The sequence below is a fragment of the Mus caroli genome, unplaced genomic scaffold (assembly GCF_978045245.1).
Source record: "Mus caroli unplaced genomic scaffold, Mus_caroli_1 scaffold_20, whole genome shotgun sequence".
NCBI lineage: Eukaryota > Metazoa > Chordata > Mammalia > Rodentia > Muridae > Mus > Mus caroli.
The window spans coordinates 19,743,454-19,765,469 of NW_028227275.1; the positions used below are offsets into that span (position 1 = coordinate 19,743,454).

Here is a 22,016-nt window from a genome sequence, read left to right on the forward strand (position 1 = left end):
TAGCTGAGAATAACCTTGAGTCCTACTCATTCTCCAGCTTCCGTTGTCCCAATGTTAAGATTACAGGTGTGTGCCCTCACAGGCAGCTTAACTTTTTTTTTGGGGGGGGGGGGTTGTTTGTTTGTTTTGTTTCTCGAGACAGGGTTTCTCTGTGTAGCCCTGGCTGTCCTGGAACTCACTCTGTAGACCAAGCTGGCCTCAAACTCAGAAATCTGCCTACCTCTGCCTCCGGAGTGCTGGGATTAAAGGCATTAGCCACCACGCCCGGCAGCGCACGCCTTTAATCCAAGCACTCCGGAGGCAGAGGCAGGCGGATTTCTGAGTTCAAGGCCAGCCTGGTCTACAGAGTGAGTGCCAGGATAGCCAGGGCTACACAGAGAAACCCTGTCTCGGAAAAAAAACCAAAAATAAAAAAAATAAAAAAATACAGGCGTGCGCCACCATCACCGGCTTAAACTTTTAATTACATTTATATCATGTATGTATATCTCATGTGCACATGTACCACAGCATACAGAGAGAAGTCAGAGGTCAGATTTTGTGAGCATGTTTTGTCCTCCCAAGCATGTGGGTCTCCGGGATTAAACTCAGGCCATCAGGCTTGGTGGCAAACACTTAGATACACTGAGCCATCCTGCCAGCCCCTGAATTTTAAAAAATATTTTGGTGTAATTCTTTACAGAATCACACCATCACTTAACACGTGTCTTTCTCTCCACTTGGCCTTTATTTCTCTGAGAATCAGTATTTACCCCCATAGGACACAGAAGACAGTAGCTGTTGGAGATGGCAAATGATGTGTTCTTAGTAGAGAGGTTTCAAAGCTCCGAATGTGACATGTTTTGTAGGCAATTTGGAACCATAGGCAGGAGCCTGGCAGTAAGTAGTGACCTTGGGGCTGAGAGACTGCACATTAACACTAACCTTTGTCCAGCTATCATTAAATAGCTAACTTTACAACTACAGCCATAAAGCTACTTTTGGCTGTGACTCCAAATTACTACTTACCAGCCCCCCCCCCCAAAGGTTTTAAAGAGAAATCTAATTTAGATGATTTTAATTTCTTACCATTCAGCTATTTAATGTTTAGAGTTAACCTCAACTTCCTGGTAATTAATTATATTGCTGCATTTTCATGTTTGGCTTTAAAAAATGGTGTCAGTCTGATTTAAATTGGCTAAAGATCTACCTTTGCTTAGCAGTACTCAAGTCTCCCTGCATCTTTAATGGAACCCAAATACAGTGCTTGCACTAACTTTGGTTACCCCTAGGCAATTGCTAATTGAACAGAGCAGAGATTCTGTCTTGTAGAGCATTTCCTCACTCTGACTCTGAAAAAGCATGGCATTTTAGCTCCGTAATTAGTCTGTGTCCTATATATTACAGACACCTGACTAAGTAGGATCTTTACAAGAAATATATCGCAGACTTTGCAGTCCCCGGTCTGACTTCATGGTATGTCCAAATAACCTTATGTCTGCTCAATAGGAGGCCTATCTGTAATAGGGAGGTGAATTATTTAGCAAGCAAAACACCACCACCAAAGCACATAAGATCATAGGGATTGGTAAACTGGACAGAGGCTATAAAAGAAGAGGGGAGCCTGACTTGCAGCTCTTGGAATTGGTCCTGGGTTTATCTCCTTGGTGAGAAATGGTCTATGTAACCTTGATCACACAGTTTTTCCACCTTTAGCTTAATGCCTAATTCAGCAGGGTGTGGTAGAGGATAAGATAATATTCATAAAAACTGTAAAAGGCACAGTTTAAAAGCAACACGTTGCTTCACAACCTTATCTTTAATGATTTACTCAATGGTGTGTTTCCAGATCAGAGGTTAGGCATAGCTGAACTCTCCTATTTAGTCAATACTGCAATACTTACATTCCTGTGGCTAATATAAATGGTGGCCAGTCAACATTCAGGCTATTTTTCACTAAAGAACAGATCAAAATGAGGCAGGAAGCTAAATGTCAAGTGTAAGAATCTAGAATCTGGGAGTAATCTCCAGCAGTTAGTGTGTAACCACCCAAAGACTGCTGCGCAGGCAAATCAGTATCACTGATGACCAAAATGTTTTTTTTGAGGCAGGATTTCTCTGTGTAGCCCTGGCTGTCCTGGAATTCACTCTGTAGACCAGGCTGGCCTTGAACTCAGAAATCCGCCTGCCTCTGCCTCCCAAGTGCTGGGATTAAAGGCGTGCGCCACCACGCCCGGCCAAAATATGTTTTTCTTGACTGCATAAGACCAATAGTAAGTATATGGGAGCTAATGTTAGAAGCAGAAAGAGTTAAGTTTGGGGAGGCAAAGGAAGGCTTTAGACAAAGCAGACTATGGTTAGAGTATTCAATTTGGCTTATTTCTTTAAACAAAACATAAAAATGTATGCCCAGTCCCCTATCAAGGTGTACAAGGTATACATTTGCTAGGTGGTAACTGGAAAAAATGCTTCCCACTTCTTCACTAAATCTTTTTCAGGATATGGTGAGTCTGCTGACAGGTTAGGGGGGCTGGGGGCAACAGAGAGGGGGTAAGGAGGACACACGTGATCTGAGAGGGGAGATGGAAAGGGTGGCTTTTAAGGGAGGGAAGTAAACACAGGGAGAAGGGTAAAGTAATAAGGATGCCAGAAAAAGCTGCAAGAAATTTAAAAAAACTATAATACACACAATTTTATATGTATTTTATACATACATAGTTTTAATAAACTTTTTTCACTGGGTTAATGGTGCTACCTATAAGAGCCAAGGACTATCTTTAAAAAAAGCCCGGCAGTAGTGGCACACGCCTCATAGCAGGCTGTTTTCAGAACGTATCTCAAATAGGCAGTAGTTTTGAGGCACATATACTCAATCCCTTGCTTTCTTCAGTTTGTTTTTTTCTTTCTGAATTTTAAACAGTCTGATTATTACATTATAATAAATACAACCAACAACAAATGGTGAACAGGAGGTTCGAGCCATGGTAGCGCAGGACCAGAGTGCAAGGGCCAAGGCCTCCCCGCCAAGCTAACTTTTACCTGTCATTCAGTCATCCCAAGCAAGATATCGCAAGATCAAACATACTACATCTGGTGTTCATTAGACAAAAGGCAATTCAAAGGAAGCAAAGGACGAGATTTTAGGCCGGGTGACATAAATTTAAAAGAGTTCCTGGAAGTTACAGCACTGAGTGCTGGAACTGAACACTAACTTGCTAAGAACACAAACTGAGCACTCACTCTAAGAACTCCTGTGGAGCTCTGAGGCAGACTGTAGGGAATCATCCAGTTTACAGTTAAGAAGGCACAGGCAGACCTCTGGTCAGGACAGACTTGAGCTGAGAAGGGTCATATACCCTGAGCCCCACCGAGCTGGAACTCTGGGTGATAAGGTCACCATAGCAGGAGAAAAGAGAACAGGATGAGCCAGAGAGGCTAAAGTGCTTTCTAGCTTACCTTCTTTCTTCTCAGGTGAAAATTAAATTGTTCTTTAGGGAGCTGCCCTTTAGTTTAAATCATCTTAGGCAAAATACAGACAGAAGTGATTCCTTCTCCAAGGGGAGGAGAACTAATCTTATATGCTGTCTGTTCCTTTAAGGATGATAAGCAGAGCCGGGTGTGGTGGCGCCCGCCTTTAATCCCAGCACCTGGGAGGCAGAGGCGGGAGGATTTCGGAGTTCAAGGCCAGCCTGGTCTACAGAGTGAGTTCCAGGACAGCCAGGGTTACACAGAGAAACCCTGTCTAGAGAAACCAAAATAAATAAATAAATAAATAAAATTAAAAAATAAAAAAGAGTGATAAACAGTTAGACAACTGTTCAAAAACCTGGAATGGCCCAAGCAAAGAAGGCCACTATCAGAAACATTCCAATGATTAGGTATGTACTTCGTTTGTGATAATTATAATAGTTAAAAAAAATCACTGATTTGCAGGGCAGTGTGGGCAGAGGGATGTCCATCTGAAACAGCTGTGCGAGGAGCTGACAGAGCGATCACAGGACAGCACACTTTCCACAACAATCTCCTTAAGACAACTTTGTTTCTGCTCAAGAACTGGACTGCTATGCTTCTGACACTACCAGATGATCTAGCAAGTCAAATGGCTGTACAGCATCCCGACCTTGGCCATGTTTCTATGAAACCTCTTATTTCTCAACTTTTTCAAGTTCTCTTGAGGTTAAGTTTCTTCTTAATTTCTTCACTGAAGTTTTACTTTTTAGAGCACACATCTGTGGTGAATTCTAAAGCTTAATACCTTTGATGGTATACAGTAAGTTACTTAAGATGCACACAATATCTAATGCCTAAGTAATTATTTCAAGAAGCTTAAGATTTAATATTCTCAGTTGTTTACTTCATAGATGTTAGATAAGAAAAAAGGAAGTGTTTGGGTATAAAATGGAAGTATAAAGGTAAACTTACTGTATGTGTATGGGTGTTTTGTCTATATGTATGTCTGTGCCAAGTACATGCCTGGTGACCAGAAGAGGGTGTCAGCTTCCCTGGGACTGGACTTAAAAAGAAAAGGAAGTTACAAGAAGTCATGTCGGTGCTGGGAACTGAACCCAGATTGTCTGGGGGATCGGGCAGCCAGTATTCTTAACAGATACCATTGCTTCAAGCCCATATTTTGCTTCTTTAAGAGATGGGGTCTTGCTATGTTGCCCTTGCTTGGGCTAGAGGACTCCCACCCCAGTCTGAGGAGGTGGATTGCAGACTTGTGTCACTCACAGGGCCTGAGTAGCTTTACACCTACTTTTTCTTTTCTGGGGTCTTCCTGTTATTACTATCCTGCACCAGCCTTTACTCAGAAACACCCAAGAACACTGCTGAGGGGTGGTGTCAAGTGTGTAAGGGTGTCATGTTGGTGAGCTAAGTAGATTTAAACCTGTTCTTACTTGGAAACAGTGGAAGACATAAATGTAATTAAATGTGCACACTCCCATGCAGAAAAGCTAGAGGCCTTACGGAACATCCATCAGGATTGCTACTCCCTTGCTTCCCACACACTACTGAGTTCAGTTTGTAGGTCGGCTCTCTTGGGAGGTACCCTGCAAGCTCTGTGCTATCACCTTGTTTTAGGCACCACTTTATATTCTGCACATGTGTTCTTTTTTTTGTTTGTTTTTTTGAGACAGGGTTTCTCTGTGTAGCCCTGGCTGTCCTAGAACTCACTCTGGAGACCAGGCTGGCCTTGAACTCAAAAATTCGCCTGCCTCTGCCTCCCGAGTGCTGGGATTAAAGGCGTGGGCCACCATGCCCTGCTTGCACTTATGTTCTGATAAAGCCCAAACCAGGTCTTGTCAGTGAATTTCTGCCAACTTCCTGTTGCTTTATTCTCTACCCTTCAGCTCATCTCCCTGAGGGAGTGGTCCCAGCTCTCTGCTCACCTTGTCTCCACCTTTTATTGAACATCCCTGATCCTGTGAGCTAACAGTCTTCAACCCATCTCCACCCAGAGCTATGAGGCTTTTGTAGGTCAAGGTCTATTCTAACTTGGTAACTTTACTGATTACAGTCTAGGGAAACTCACTGCATGCATGAAGCAATGAATAAACCAATAAAATAAACTATGTAGTGAAAATGATTTTCCTAACATATTCCCAGTGAAACTGAAAGGGGAAGAAAGAACACTTTTGACAATCACAAAGGTCAGAAGTAGCTTTCAATGAAAATATATTCAAATCAACCCAACAGGAGAAAGGGGTTTTAATTACAAGCAAACATGGGAAATAAGTTCAAGTATCCTATTGTACAGTAGGGGAAAGATTTGGAGTGTTTTCTAGAAGGAATAATCCTCAAGGAGATACATATGCTTACCCTATTTGAATATTATATAATGTACAAATTCATCAAATAACTTCATAAGATGTAAAATAAATACGCACTGGTAAAAAGTGTGAAAGGGGCGTTCTGAAGGCCAGACAGTGAGTGTGTAAGTCTCTGACAAAGCACACAGGTGCATGCCAGTGCACTGTGACGAAAGCAGATGTGCACAAGGACTTCCAAAGCCAGTACAGAATCTCCATGCTAAGCCAGGACACAGAAATACTGTCCACTTACACAGATATGTATGAAACATCAGTTTCATGACCCCTAATGCCTGTCTGCTATCCCCCACACACAGGCAGGCAGGCACGCACACAGACAGGCAGGACAAGGATATACACAATCAATCTGCACGACGCTAATACTACATCTAGTTTTAACCACTCTAATTTACACAGATGGCCCAGCTCTTATCAAAACATCAGTTCTCATGGTTACTTTCCTTTACAAAAGCTATACTGGCAGCTCTTCTTTATCAAGGTATCTTAGGCCAACCTAACAGGCAATGTAATGTACACTGTTAAGCCACTGGTCAGTTTGCAATACACAGAATCTCCATATAATTTAAGAGTTAACTATAATCACATAACTAGGCAGCAAACTCTCACAAGATTCTTCCACTGGAAAGATGAAAGGTTTTGTTGTTTACTTGGGGGAGGGGTAGCCTGCTCTGTGACCCAGGAAGATTGGAACTTGTGAATCCACCTCGCTAGCTACCCTGTGAAGCCTGGCAGAAGCATGCCTTTGAGAAAACAAGGTTTGATTATGAAATGGACACTCCCACACACACTTCTTGTGAGTATTCATTACACTACTACCGACTTTTTGAAAGCACTTAGATCCAAGGTATAGGAACTTTTGGCCTTGCAAAGTGGTATATTTTTGTATATTTAAATGCAGTTAAAAATTTATATATGTGTAGTAGTTTGAATAAAAATGGCTCCCGTGTACTTTAAATAGAGTGGTACTACTTGAGAGGGATTAAGAGGTGTGTGTGGCCTTAGCTGGGCAGTGGTGGTGCACGCCTTTAATCCCAACACTTGGGAGGCAGAGGTGTGGGTGGATTTCTGAGTTTGAGGTCAGCCTGGTGTATAGAGTGAGTTCCAGGACAGCCAAGGCTATACAGATAAAGGGAATGCCAGGGCCAGGAAGCGGGAGTGGGTGGGTTAGGGAGCAGGGAGTGGGGAGGGTATAGAGGGCTTTGGGGATGGCATTTGAAATGTAAATGAAGAAAATATCTAGTAAAAAAATAGATTTAAAAACTTGATTAGAAAAAAAAACAAAAAAAAAAAAACGAAGAAGTGTGGCCTTGTTGGGGAAAGTGTGTCACTGGGAATGGGCTTTCAAAAGCCTAATCCAGCCCTACTGTCTGTCTCTCTTTCACTCTCTTCCTGCTCCCTGACATTCCACATGAAGGACTCTCGGATACCTCTCCTGTACCATGTCTGTCTGCATGCCACCATGTTTTCTGCCATGCTCATAATGGACTAAACCTCTGAAATTGTAACCAAGGCTCAGTTAAATGCTTTTAAAATAAGCGTTGACACGGTAATAGTATCTCTTCACAGCAACAGAACACTGAGACAATCTGCTCAATATTAAATTGTTTATGTATACTTGAAAATATGTTTGAAATATGAAAATATGTTTGCATGTACACCATGTGTGTGCTTGGTGCCTTAAGAGGACAGAGAGGGCACTGGATCCCGAGACTGGAGTTAGAGATGTTTTGAGCTGTTATGTAGGTGCTAAGCAGGAACTGAACCCCGGTCCTCTGGAAGATCAGCCAGTACTTTTAACTGATAAGCTATCTTTCTAGCTCTCAATGTAATTTTAAACTGTATCTTCTACTTTGACACTAGTTCTATTTTTCATTTAGTTAAAACAAACAAATGAACAAATAAACCAGGAGTGACTGGTTTGATTAATTTTCCCTAAACAGGATCACAATATGCAGAAAAGCACTTTTTCAGGTTTCAGCCATAGTCCTCCATTAGGGTTAAAATAAGGTTGTCCAAGCCTCATTTTCAAAGCTCTAGTGACCTTCACAAAGCACAACAATCTGACTTCGTATGTCTGTAGTAACTTATGAAGCCTCCTAAGGATTGACTTCTGCTTTACTGGGCACTTGCATGTAAGAACCAGCTTGCTTTGGTGCTATTTTACAGGAAGCGTCTAATATACACTCCATAGCAACTGGATATGACAGGTACTGCAGCCCTTTAACAGAGGATGGAAATAGAGGCTTGGTAACTTGTTAAAACCATATAGCAATAGAAGAGAAGGTAACTGGGCCCACCAAATCCTGTTTCTCAGACTTAGGATACCTCCTCACTTTGTCCTACCTATTCATGTCTTTCCAGTCCAAGTTCTACATTTTACTATTCCTAAACTGATTTACTATTCCTACTATTACTACTTCCTAAACTGATATATTTTCATGAACCAAACCAATATTGACATTTAGTTGGCTGAGCTGAATCTAATGATAAAACTCCACATTCTCATTTTGATTGTGCAAATTATGCTGCTGTAGTGTAGGTAAGCGTAATGGCTTGGAATTGTGTTAAGGACAAGAACAAGGCTAAATCCCTTTATTTCCCAACAGTCATGTTTTCAAGAATGAAAGATTATAGAAAGGTCCCAAGAGTCAATAAGTTAACTAAGCCTCTTGCAGTTGTATAATTGTCTTACTTAACTGTACAAAACTACACACTTGAAAAATGTTTAAGAGGGGGCTGGACAGATGGCTCAGCAGTTAAGAACACTGGCTGTTCTTTCAGAGGACCAAGGTTCCACCCCCATCACCCAAATGGCAGTTCTCAATGGACTGTAATGCCAGTTCCAGGGAAGGATCTGACATCCTCACAGACATACATGAGGTCAAAACATCATTACACCAAAACAAACAAAAGGAGAGAAAGAGAGGAAGGGAGGAAGGAAGGAAGGAAGGAAGGAAGGAAGGAAGGAAGGAAGGAAGGAAGGAAGGAAGGAAGGAAGGAAAGCAGGCAGGCTAAGGGTACTGACTGATTTCCAGAAGGCCTCTAGTACCTACACAGCAGTTTAGAACCTTCTCTAACTCTAGTTTCAGAAGACTGGATGCCTTCTTTTGACTTCTCCAGCATCAAGTAATGAACAGACATACACAGACAGAACACCACACACATAAATAAAATGGAAAAGCAAATAGCTAGGATAACAAATTTCCCACATTTTGAGAGTCTAATTTTATAGCCCCAACTAGTTTTGAACTCATGATCCTAAGTACGGGAGTTAAAGACTATGCTATCACACCCAGCTTAAACTTTTGAATTACAATTAAAAGGGAAGTGGGGGTGGGGGAAATGAGGGCTCTGGCAAGACACTTTGAAACAGAGAACATACCTAAGTTTTACATGTATAAATTATGACAGTACTCTGGGTGTAGGGCTCAATTCTATATTCTTTTTTCTTTTTTTCGGTTTTGTTTATTTTGAGACAGGGTTTCCCTGGGTAGGCCTGGCTGTCCTGGAACTCACTCTGTAGACTAGGCTGACCTCGAACTCAAGAAATCTGCCTGCCTCTGCCTCCCAGGTGCTAGGATTAAAGGTGTGCGCCACCACTGCCCAGCAATTCTATATATTCTTTTTTTTTTTTTTTTAATTATGTATACAGCGTTCCTCCTGAATGTATGCCTGCAGGCTAGAAGAGTGCACCACATCTCATTGTATGTATAGGAGTTCACTGTAGAGGTCTTCAGACACACCAGAAGAGGATGTCGGATCCCATTACAGACGGTTATGAGCCACCATGTGGGTGCTAGGAATTGAACTCAGGATCTCTGGGAGAGCAGCCAGTGCTCTTAACCACTGAGCCATCTCTCCAGCCCAATTCTATATATTCTTAAGTAGTTAATTTTGACTAAAACTGAATATAACCTACGACACACCCTCCCTGTCTGTTATGTCTGAATCTTGAAGATGAAATTAGCCAGTACCCAGGAGAGAAACTGTTACAACTTAGAAAAAGAGAGTGCTTGATTCTTCTTGCAAAAAAGAACTATCCCATTCACTTATAGTACACAATAAACACTTAACACAGTGGATTAGTTCTGAACATAAGACATTGAAATCCATTTTAATGCTATTTTTTCATTTAGAAAAAATAAAACTAGTTTCTAAGGCCTAATTATTCTATAAACGGTTGCTATTTATTTCCCAATATTCAAACTAAATATTTTCCATGTAATTAAAATTTTGTACAAGATTCAAGGTTGAAAAAAAAAAGACCTAAAAGCCTTTCAAACATCCTCATCTCACAGGTAAAAATACAAGCATGGAGACCGGCGGGGTGGCTCACGCCTTTAATCCCAGCACTCGGGAGGCAGAGGCAGGTGGATTTCTGAGTTCAAGGCCAGCCAGGTCTACAGAGTGAGTTCCAGCCAGGACTATACAGAGAAACCCTGTCTCGAAGAAACAACAAAACAAAACAAAAAATACAAGTACGTTCCTGGTAAAACTCTGTTGAACGTTTAAATAAAATAGTAGTTGATAAGCACTACAAAATATTCTTAGGAGCCGGGCGTGGTGGCGCACGCCTTTAATCCCAGCACTCGGGAGGCAGAGGCAGGCGGATTTCTGAGTTCGAGGCCAGCCTGGTCTACAAAGTGAGTTCCAGGACAGCCAGGGCTACACAGAGAAACCCTGTCTCGAAAAACCAAAAAAAAAAAAAAAAAAAATATTCTTAGATCTTATAAAACCCTCAGACGTGGGGGCTTCTTTTAACTTACACAGATCAACTGAGGGCTGAGGCACCACTGGGCCACAAGCTCAGCTCCAACCAGTAAAGAGTTCTGACATTTGCTGACTTTCTGGATCCTGACCAAACAGTGGCTTAAGCTGTGGTACACTTTCTTTTTTCTATACAACATTTTTGCTGTTTATGTCTCACTAATCTCTAAAATCAACTCTGTCTACTTCAGCTTAAATGCTACCTGAAGTTCACACCACACACTCCACTCTAGCACACACAACAGGAACTGCAACAGCCTGTAAGTTGAATAACAATCCTGTTACAGTGCTTACCTTGGAAACAAATAATGATGTGGACTCTGACTATAACAAGAGCACTCATCGACTGCCTCACTCATTACAAGATCTGGAGTTACATGACCTAGGCATGTTTTTCTATTTGAATATAAATGTTTGGAGAAAAAAAAAATCAGTCTTGAAGAGAATACAACTCAGGGTATGCCACACCATTGCTTCTATTGCATTTCCCCTATCAACTCCTGTTCTGCTATTAGACAGTTTCTCTGCTTCCCATACCTGTTAAGACACCAGGGCGCCGAACTAACCCTCAAACATAAGCATAATCAAAGAAATTCTGGTTTAAAAGATGTTACTTTTAAAAGATGTCACTTTTAAAACTTGGGCCACAGGAGTTCAAAAGCCAAACACAAGCTTGATGACAGACCACTGAAGCACACGTTTATACAAGAGCTGTCTAAAGTCTGGGCCACCGGTTTACAGTGGATAGTAGCAGGAAGTGATAAAAAGCCCAGAAATTTATGAGTAGTTAGTTTCCAGAAGAATATTCTACAAACACATCATAAATGAACAGGAAAAATGAAGCCAACAGACATCTGTATTACCAACCAGAAACCTTATTTTCACAAATGCCGGACTGAAAAGACATAGTCAATATATACAGCCAATCTGTCTCGGACCAAACAAACACATATCAACTGTGCACAATATTGTCTATGAATATAAAATTTTTGCTTATATTCAACATGAGGTTGAAAAAGGCTTCCTAAATATTTTGCTCATATTCCTAATCTTTAGGAGAGTTCTGTTCTTCGAACCCCTTTACAACGAGAACCACTTTATAACCTACGGCTTTACACCCCCAGCTTCCCAACACCACAGCATGTTCAGCAGCAGCCTCCCAACAAATCAGAAGTACTGTAACAACCTTCACCAGTCGACAAGGATGCTTTACTCTCTGTGCCTCAAGAACAAACAAGTTATCAAGTATTTCTGTTTTGGCAATCCAAGAAGTTTTACTTTAATTATGAGGAACTGACTTTTAAGAAGAAGGTGGCATTGTGAAACCTTGGTTAGCCGAAAAGATTAATTTTAAGTAAGTGAGCAGTGTAGGGGCAGTATCGGGTCGGTTAGCACGTGAGGAGCAAGGTAGTGTTTGTACTAGAATAACCTAGAATTCTGTCTGCAGCAGCATTTCTAGTGACCTAAATAAAAGGTCTCCGTGGAAAGAGTCCCTGGCTCCGACTGCCTACCTGCCCTGCGCACCGCATAGTGCTTTATTTGCTCTTTCTAGAAACTCTTTAAAAGCACTAACATCTTAAGCAGCAGAAACCAAGCTTTAAAAACAGGTTTTCACAACAAAATTTATTAGAAGAATAGTGGTTTTTAAAGTCTAGCATCCAGTGAGAACTACCATACACAACATTACAGCTGGGAATGTTTCTCCAAAATGTCATGGTCAAATAATACAATGGAACCATTAAGTCTTACACATGCACAGGAGGAGTAGTGCTTCTGACATACAATGCAAAAAAAGGAAGAAAAAAAAAAAAAAAAGGAAGGGGAACCACATGGATTAAAATTTAAGTACTCATCACATACATTAAGACACAGCTTATTTTAGTCCAGTCAAAATCAGAACTGCATTAAAAATTTAATGTAGTGCAATCAAACCCAAAAACTTAACGTGTGATCATAAGTGCTCTACTACATAAACAAATGATTATAGCAGGAACAAAAAGTTCAAATCACACAGTACAAAAAAATCTGTAAATAAATATTAACTACAGTACAAGAGAAATATTAAATTATACAATTCCGTCAAACTGTAAACAGTATATTGAAATGAGGTCCATAGAGTTAAGGGGGCTCCTGTTTTGTTGCATGACACTGAACTTCTAGAAATCTGAAAAATGCCATTTTCCATGTCTTCAAAGGCTATGGGTTTTAGCGTTTCTTTTGGATGTAAGACATCAAACAGTAAGGCAGAGATCATGATGATGCACGCAGTTTGCTAACCACAGGTAGCACTGTGGAAAACAAGTGGTTAAAAGACAAGTCACCATCGGAAGGAACTTGTCACTGAGGTCTTAGAGGCTGTAAAATACACTGAGATAAAACTTTCTGCCGTCTGCAGACCCAGACCTCTGCTCACTTTTGACATTTTACATACTCAATGTTAAAATACCAACTTTGGCAGGTTCACTACTGATAAACTCAAAGCACTCATGGCCCAATGGCTCCATCACAGTGGCCAGTGCACAGATTCTCTGAAGACATTGCATAAATAGAATGTAGAGGTCAGACACCCAAGGACCAGTGCTTGAATTTAGTAGTAGTTATGATGAAGAAACAAGAGCCACATCAAGGAGGAACTGCCTCTGTCACAGTTTACAGAAGCAGCTAGGAATGTTCCTTATTTTCTTTGTGCTGGCTATTAGTGGCATTTAAAAATATATAGTTTCTGTGTGTGTGTGGTGGCTATACATGTATGCATGTTTAAAAAAATACACTGTTAACAGGAACCCCCATATTATCTGCTCAGTAGTTATAACTGAATCTATAGAATGCCACTATAAGAGTGTGAGGCACCGTGTGCTGGAAAGTTATGCAGCTTTAAAATCTGTTTGGCTGAGTTATACCTGGATACCTGAACTGAGTTTTTAAGTTGACATTCATCAAAGATGTGCTACCAGCACGTTGAAATAAAAGCAAAACAGAAAAATACAAGTCACTGTTAGGTTTAAGAATAGCATCAAAGTACCTGAATTGAGTGAGGAAAGTGTGAAAACTGTCCCTGAGGGTTTTTCAACAGTGTGTACAAGTTGATTTTCTAAGAACATTAGCTTTATTTAACAGTGTGGACTGATAAAATACCAATGTCTGACAGTTTAAAGTGGAGGTCATAGAGAATTATACGTGAACGCTCCATGTAGTTTATGCATTTTCCCCCAAAGCAGCAACAAGCCACCATTAAGTATACATCCCATCAGAACACGCACACGTGGGAGTCGGACAAAGGTTTCTTCTGTTTGTTTTTTTTTTCCTGACAGCACAGCATATCAATATCCAATGACTATCTTTCCTAGATCAGAATGTACTAATTTTGACTATCAATATAGGATTAGACTTTTAATCAAACACTTCGCTATTACATACTAAGATTTCTTAAACTCACTAATGCTGGTAATACTAACCTAGTTAATCAACACCCCCCCCCCCTTAGTTTTAGAAATATACCCTTCCACAACTTAAACCCATTAAGATCCGTATCAGTCCTCTGATGTAAAAAGCATGTCAGTGAATAAGTATTAAAAATTTACACAGTAAAAAGGCTTGAATTTCAGCCAAAGATTCTAAATACTGCTCATTCCCTGAAGACTTAAAAGGGAGAGAGTCTCTACCCATTCCTTAGTGATTTACATATCAAAATGGTCTGATAACCGTTCGGGGGAATTCCCCTGCTTCCTCTCAGATTCCAAATTCCTAAGCCAGAAGTGCTAAACTGAACTGGGGAAAGTGAGGCAATTACTTAGAAGTACTAGAAAGATACAAAATGCTATTGTCCTTTGTTAAAATAAGAATCATTTATATAAATGTGATTTGACCCCATATCATGTAGTTATGGTTTTTAAAATAATCATCCTAAAACTTACAGTACCTAAGACTCTGAAGGTAAATTAAGACTTTAGTGTTTTAACAGAAAAGTGCTGACTTATCCCTTTTCTAGAACTTTAAAAGTTTGGGGAAGTGCTTTCCTAACAATAGTGAGGTTTGCTATATATATATACCCTTCCATTACGCAGGAAAGTCATCGGACGAAAGACTCAGGAGTGTAGCGCTGGTTGTTTATCAAATAGGAACCATTTTGTTTATTCTGTGGGGGTAAAAATATTCTAGACTGAAACTCTATTTGGCTACTGAATGTTAAAAATCCCTGCTCTACTGTGTCAGTATCCTGTGTCCAACTACTCCCACCCCACCCCCACCCCCACCCCTTCACACTATCCACTGAGAATCTAATCTCCAAAGAGATTTAAAATTTTATGTTTTCAGGACATACCTGAGAAAGGGTGCAATTATGCAGAACAAGGAACCCAAGACTGCACTAATACTGGTTATAGGTTCACAAACTGGTTTTCAAGACAAATCTAAGTTTAAGAGGTATGAATCTTCAAATGTCTCACTGCTTTAGATTATTTATTTGGTATGTGTGTAGGGTCATTTCCAGTGTTGAAAATATCCTGAGCCTGTTCAAAGACAGTTCAAGGAGTAAAGAGTTCATTTTCACATTCAAACAATAAAGGATAAATATTAGGAATATTTGCTACATCCAATAAATCTATGGTTTACTAAAAGTGCTTGCTTTTCATGCTTTTTTATAGATACAGCTCTAAATGAACTGGAAATCTTAAAATTACCTCCCAAATAATTGTAAAATTAACTCTTGTTTACTGTCTGCCAAATAAACATTAGATTTAATTCTCATTTTCAAAAAAATGTAAATTATTTTCCTATCAATGCACATGATCAAATTTTCGTACAGTGTCTTGAGACTCACTCTTACTTTATTTAATCCAGCTGGGGGCAGTTGATCTTTATCCTTTTTTCTAAAGTTTACACCTATCCACCCTAGGTTCCATCCCCTGCTCCAAAATCCTTTGCAACACAAAACACAGCCACAGTGTTACTATCACAGGGCTAAAGTTTGCTTCTTTAACAGCTGAGTGTAAAGACCAGAGTGAACAAGATGGGATGGAGACCATTTCCTCTACCTCCCCGTCATTGTGTTTATACATCAAGTCTCAAGAACAGAATTATTCCAAAATAAAGTGTATGGAGGTCTGTATGCCTTATACCACAAGTATGTATGTATATGTATACATACATATAATATATGTGTGTGTATGCATATGTATTTTTTTTAGTAGTAAAAAACAAAAACCAACCAACCAAAAAAATTTATATAGTTCAATAGTCTCCTAAATGGATTATTTGGCTAAAGCCATCAAGGTCTGAATAATACTGGACTGACCAGCATATTAATGAAAATTTAATTCTAATGGAAAGGGAACGAGAAAAACGATCTTCCATTTCTCTGAAGGCCAAAATTTAACCTGTAACTTTCAATCTGCTAACAGAATATCAAGTGACCATCCATCCTATAGTCATATTCTACCACCAATGACAGCAACCTGAATAAATACAAGAATGGAGATGTGAAAACAACCTCAAGCATTTGGTTAAATAAAGGATTACAGATTCAGAAATTTGCTTCAAAAGGAAAGCGATTAGGATGTAATAGTTGTTAATGTAACACTACTTGTCATACATACACATGCGTTGACAGCTCAAAATAATTTCAGGTTCTGACACTGACCTGACAATTTGTTTTATGAAAATAACCAAATAAATCTAAACTTCACCATCGTGGGGCAATAAAATGTAAAAGGATCAGAAAGGCTTAGAACCAGGCCTGGCAACATGTGCTTATCTGGGGTAGGTGGAGAGCACACTTGCCTAATGACAAAGTTGCCTAATGACAGACGGTAGTTAGGCTATGGGTCTGACTTAAGAGTTCTCTCCAGAAAATTGGGAACTAAACACCTCCTTGTGCCACATAACATTTTGCTATCTGATCCCATACAGCTCAAATTACAGCCAAGGTAAAACACTGGGGAACAGAAATGGCAATTGGTTGAGGTAATGATTTATATAAGATAACCAGAGTTCTAAAGCACTTCAATGCTGTAAAGTAAAACTGTACGAAATAAAGCTAATGCACACTTCACACCTCTGAGCTTGCTCACCAGAACCGAACAGTAGTAACTTCACATAAGGACCCTACTATTACACAAAGCCTTGCTCATATTCATGATCTGCTGTAGCAAAGTTTTATCAAGCAACATCTAAACTTCAGAATAACAACAAACTTATATTAAAAAGTATTATACACAAATATAAATATTTTTTCCTCAAAGAGAGACCTTGTCCTTCATGGTATTTGGGGAGCAGAATGAAAGTGTATAGCTCAATACAATTCAGTCATTTGACAAGCTAGGGAACAAAGTAAAATAACACACTATATTGGATCGTGCCTGCTGATTCTGCTCTTTCAGAAATAAGAATGCTAATAATAAAATACCATCTCAACTCTATCTCACCTAGAACTGTTTAGTGTTTTGTGATTTCACAGTACTGTAGCTTATCTACTGTGTGATGTCAATGTTCTCTCACTAAAAAGCAAGGATTTATTATAAATATATTATTTCCTACCATTAATTCAAATAATGTTATGTAATTTGAATAATGTCATCATTTGCCTTACTGGAAAATATGAGAAAAACGGCTTTTGTGACAGGCAGTTATGAACTATACTTTCCCATACCATAAAAATGGTCAACTGTTGTTTGGGCCATGCAAACCTCTGATTAGCAGAAATTAAGCATGCAAGTAGACCAATCTCCATCACACACTTATGAGGACGTCTCCAAACTAGACTATCTACACTGAAAGTGCCATACAGCAGAGTGGCAAATCAAGAGAGAAATCAAATATTAAGGGATCACTGTGGTATGAAGACTGACAGCCACCTCCAAGAAATATGCAGTATAATCGAACTCTGAACACAAAGTTTAACATTAAAAGTGCACCTGAATATTACAAACTAACTTTACAAACCTACAATAAGGTAAAATATATATCTTTTGAAATATTCAGCAGCTTTTGTATTTTTTTAAGTTTTTTTTTTTTTTTTTTGAGAGGCTCATGAATTTTAAAAGGGGCCACTATCTAATTTCAACCATGCTTCACAAAACAATAATGGCTATTTTATATTGCAGTTACCAATGTAATGCAATTAGTGCTTTAAAACAATCTATACTCAAACAAAATAACACAATAGCAAAAGAAAGAAAAGAGAGAAAGAAAGAGAGAAACCAGCCAACCAACCAACCTTTGGAGAAAATATGCTTATCAAAAGCTTCTTGGAAAAGAAAATGTACCTGACTATCACGTCATGACTGATCTCAAGTGTAACGTTAAAAGCTTCACAGGCATGAACATTACAATCTTCAGGTCTCAGGACTTTATATCTGAGAAGTTTAGGGTTTGGTTTGTTTTTAAAATTCACTTTCTAACCAAAACAAATAATAGAAGTACTCAATTTTCACTATTTACAGCTCAGCCTACAGTCTGAAATGACACAATACAAGTTCTCTTATTTAAACTGCAGCATTAAAGGGTAGGCACACCATTTTTCTGCTGCTCGATTGTCATCCACTGAAACACACATAGAAAATAGTTATGTTAGTAAAACGGTCACTCCCATTACACTACACTGACAAAAGTTACGTAACTCAACACATACACCACTACAGACTACCACAAGGGTTACACCTCTCTGAAGAGTCAAAGTACAAAGGCTCAACTTTTAGGGCCAGATTTTATTCTCAGATGGGCCTTTAATGATGTCTTTCTGAGAGGGAATAAAAGCACAAGTTAAATTCTCAAAGGATCTTTTGCAGCAAATTTGGGCTACTGAGTACCCCAGCATTGCACAAAAAGGAACCATGCCTGCAACCAACTGTGTACTAACAAACTGAGAGGGGACAGAGGAGGTTCTCCTTCATAAGCTTAGCCTTTTGCTTTCAGCAAACCTCATACAACTTCCTTCAATTGCAGATGAAAAATCGTGCATCTCATATGGTGTTTTTATTGCAACTTCCAGCTAGGCTAGGAAATATTGCAGTCACATTCATATTACCCAACTCTTTGCCTGCTGAGACTAAAAAGCCAAGAAACAGGCGGTCATCCACTGATTAAACTGCTTTACAAAATAACCAAATCGAAAGAGGAGCCCACACCCAACCTATGTCAAAAATGTGCAGTGTCTTAATTTTAACAGCAGCAATGGTGTGCCTAACCTTTGAACTCACAGGCTGCGAGTGAAATCTATCTTTTACCTAATTGAACTAATGGGTTCAAAGTTTTCAGTCAGGAATCTGTGCCTGAGGACTATCTGGACAATATTCCTACCTACTTCTCAAGTTGTTAGTACTCTCTCGGAATGACCAATTTTAACCTAAGGAACACTGGCTACTTATTTTATTTTACTCAGAAATGTCAATGATTTTGGGGTTTGGCTAAGCATTTAGAAGGGCCTAACCGCCTTTCTCAGAAGACTAGCATATAGGATATATGTGGTGTGGATTTTGCTTTGCACAAAATAGTAATTTTAAATCTGATGATTGTAAAGATTACATCCCACTGGCTTTACTTATCAGGAATTCTTCACTTGTCTGTCAAAACCAATCTTGCAAACTTAAATCACGGCAATTTCATGTGCCCATCTCAAACAAAGCATAAGCCATTCTTCAAGGAGTGCTTGCACAAACATGATTGGAAAGGGCCTGAAACGTGTGCTAAACAACCAGAAAAGGCCAGGAAGGGGATATTATGTAGGATGCCATAAGAATAAGGGGTGGGGGTGGGGGGGTTGGGGGTTCACCTAAACAAAATTAACTAAGATCTAAAACCTAACCTCTCCCAGTCTTGTAGCAGTATCTGAATGAGTTAGACGGAAACTCCAGTGAGCTGAACTGCCAATCAGCACAATCGACATGCAACCTGATCATATTAGGTCACCATCCTTCATCTATATAGAAAGTATCAAGGCTGAAAGTGTAAGCAGCATTTTAGCCACACCATAATTACTAACGCACATTGCTCTCTGTGCTCTGACTCCCAGGAAGCACAGCTTAGATTCCTTAGAACTAATGGCTGCAACAATACTCAGTTGTTGGTTAATACATGACCACTTCTATAAAACCACTGAAAACTATAAAGAAACTGAAGCTTGCTGAAATGAGGCATCCTCCATTGTTTATGAAATGTACCCTGACTGCTCCTGAGTAAGAAGGGAGCGGGTCCTCCATGAGATAAGGCTATAATCTCACTTGTTGGTGAGAGCAAATTCTACCCTTAGAAAATCTTAAATGAAATTACAGCAAAGGTAGTGTTCCAAGTGATGAACTGAAACAGTTTGAAGGTAGTGTGTGCACATCTCCACGCCTTGCCCCTGGGTGAGCACTAAGACATTGCTAATTTAGTTGGTAAATTTAATAATGAAAAGAAAATGATAAAGCATATGACCCAAGTATTTATCAAGTAACCAAATATCTTAAAGTCAATGGTTCATCATCTTTTTTTTTTTTTAGTTTAACCCTTCAATTAGTTGAATCATGTAAGAAAAATGTCAACATTTTGTAAGATAGCTTTTCAATTTGTAGCGATAAAGCTCCCAATATGACAGAGGTGAATTCCAGAAGGGTTTTTCCTTCACCTCCTTATTTTTTTTTTTAAGGTAAAGGAAAACATAACTTAAAAAAAAGAGAGAGAGAGAGAGAGAAAAAGAGAACAAAGGAAAGCATGCAGGCTCTACAGGCAAGGAGTCCACTTCCATGTATCTGGTCTTTGTGAGGTAACTCAATTCTCTGTGTAGAGAAACATGCAAAAGGCCAAACAATATTCCGAGCCATACTGCACATGGACATTTAAAATATGCAAATTCAGAATGCACCTTTCACCTCTGTGCACAAGGCAATGCAAAACCTGCAAAGCAGCAAGTGTCACAGTAATGAAGTCAGTGCAGCAGGACAGCTAACAGTGGTGCAGTAGTGCTCACCCAGTTTGTACAGTAATTGGCACTCTACAATATTCTACTCAGTTTTTGATTCATTTGCACTTTGTGCTGCCTCTCCCTGGGGATCTAATTCAATCTTTACAGAAACATCTGGCCCCTCCGACCTCATTAATTTCATCTTTTTCTTTGGAGGGTTTTTCAAAGTGCCCAGCCTCTCCTTTACTTTGTACTCCAGTGTACTGTGGGGAATCCCATAAATACTCTGAGCTTTGGAAACACTCATTTTTCCACTCATAACCACTGAGATGGCTTCCTCCAGTATCTCACTGTTGTACTGTCTGTAACGCCCTCTTTTCTTCCGAGGCTGCTTGGAGCCAGGGTCTCCTTCTTGATCCGATGTGGGATATGGCTGTCCAGAGGTAGACTGCTCAGCATCTGAGCCCCAAGAATCAGGTCCAGCATCTAACATGCTTTTTCTATTTTGTTTTGGAAGAATAGCCCTTAATTTTTTACTAAGCGCGCTCTCCGTTTGTGAACCCATTACCAAAGAGCTATAGCTGTATTGATCACCAGTGCGAGACTCCCAAGAAAGATCCATTCCTCGAACTTGTGGTATCTTTAAATCTACAGGAGATGAATGGCTCATGTCCCTTTTTCCATCTTGTTTTGTTTGATGTGCCATTTTTGGAAAGGCAGAGTTTTCTGCAAGAAAAGGAAGGTCACTGATGTTGCTGAGTGCACCATTTCCCCTGAACTTCATTCGGTTGAGGTTGAATTCATAGTGAGGTTTTGCCCAAGAGGCTTCCCTGGATAATATTAAGTGCTGTCCATGATTCTGTAATCCAGACGGACCAAGGCTGGCAGCTGTGGACAATTGGTTTCTGCTCAGTAGTTCTTCACTAATCTGCAGAGATCGAGCCAGTGGAACTTTGAGTGATGTGGAGTGTCCAAAGCCTTCCCTGGTTCCATCCTGTAAGCTTCTTGGAGGTACCCCATCACCACTCCGAAGTCCATCTGGGCGGTACTGGCTGGGTCTCCCAGGTCGCCTAATTGGATGGAAGGAAACTGATGTGAGCAGGACTCGCACAGGAAGGGAGGGGCGGGTGAGGGGACCACTCCTTTATTAGAAGGCCTTGCTTGGGTAACATCACTTTGTGTTATTTATTTATTTTTCTCTAAAATAAAAAATAAAAATAAAAAGCACATGGTCTCAGCAGTTAGTTTAAAAACTTGATCACAAAAAGAAAAAAAAACAGGGAAAAAAAGGAAAAATCAAAACAAAACAAAGAAATAAACAACAAAAAAAACCTCACGAGTTTTTTTTGGGCAAAGAAAAATTAAACCTGTTGGCAGTCTCTGGCTGGGTTCACAAATTTTCGGAGAAAAAGTTTCGCGCAACTGTTTGAAAATAGCACCTTAACCATTAATTACAAAGTAATCATTAGTGTCTCCATTATCTATACAGAATTGTTTACCAATGTGACGTTACCACTAAACAAGCACAGTAATAAAAGAGTAAGCCAAATTATTTCTTTTAA

General features: G+C 39.7%; 1 protein-coding gene across 8 annotated transcripts in view; it reads right to left on the reverse strand.

Annotated features, from left to right (window-relative positions):
• Positions 1-22,016, reverse strand: part of Lcor (ligand dependent nuclear receptor corepressor) — a 101,271-nt gene that overhangs the window by 7,862 nt on the left and 71,393 nt on the right. Inside the window, exon 8 of one of the 8 annotated variants that reach the window (XM_029472817.2) lies at positions 12,186-21,524. The exons of the other annotated variants lie outside the window; for them this stretch is intronic. Coding sequence (XP_029328677.1) covers positions 20,555-21,524 — 970 coding nt within the window. The 3' untranslated portion in view covers positions 12,186-20,554. Of the gene's footprint in view, positions 1-12,185; positions 21,525-22,016 lie in introns of those variants that run through there. 8 annotated transcript variants of the gene reach the window in all.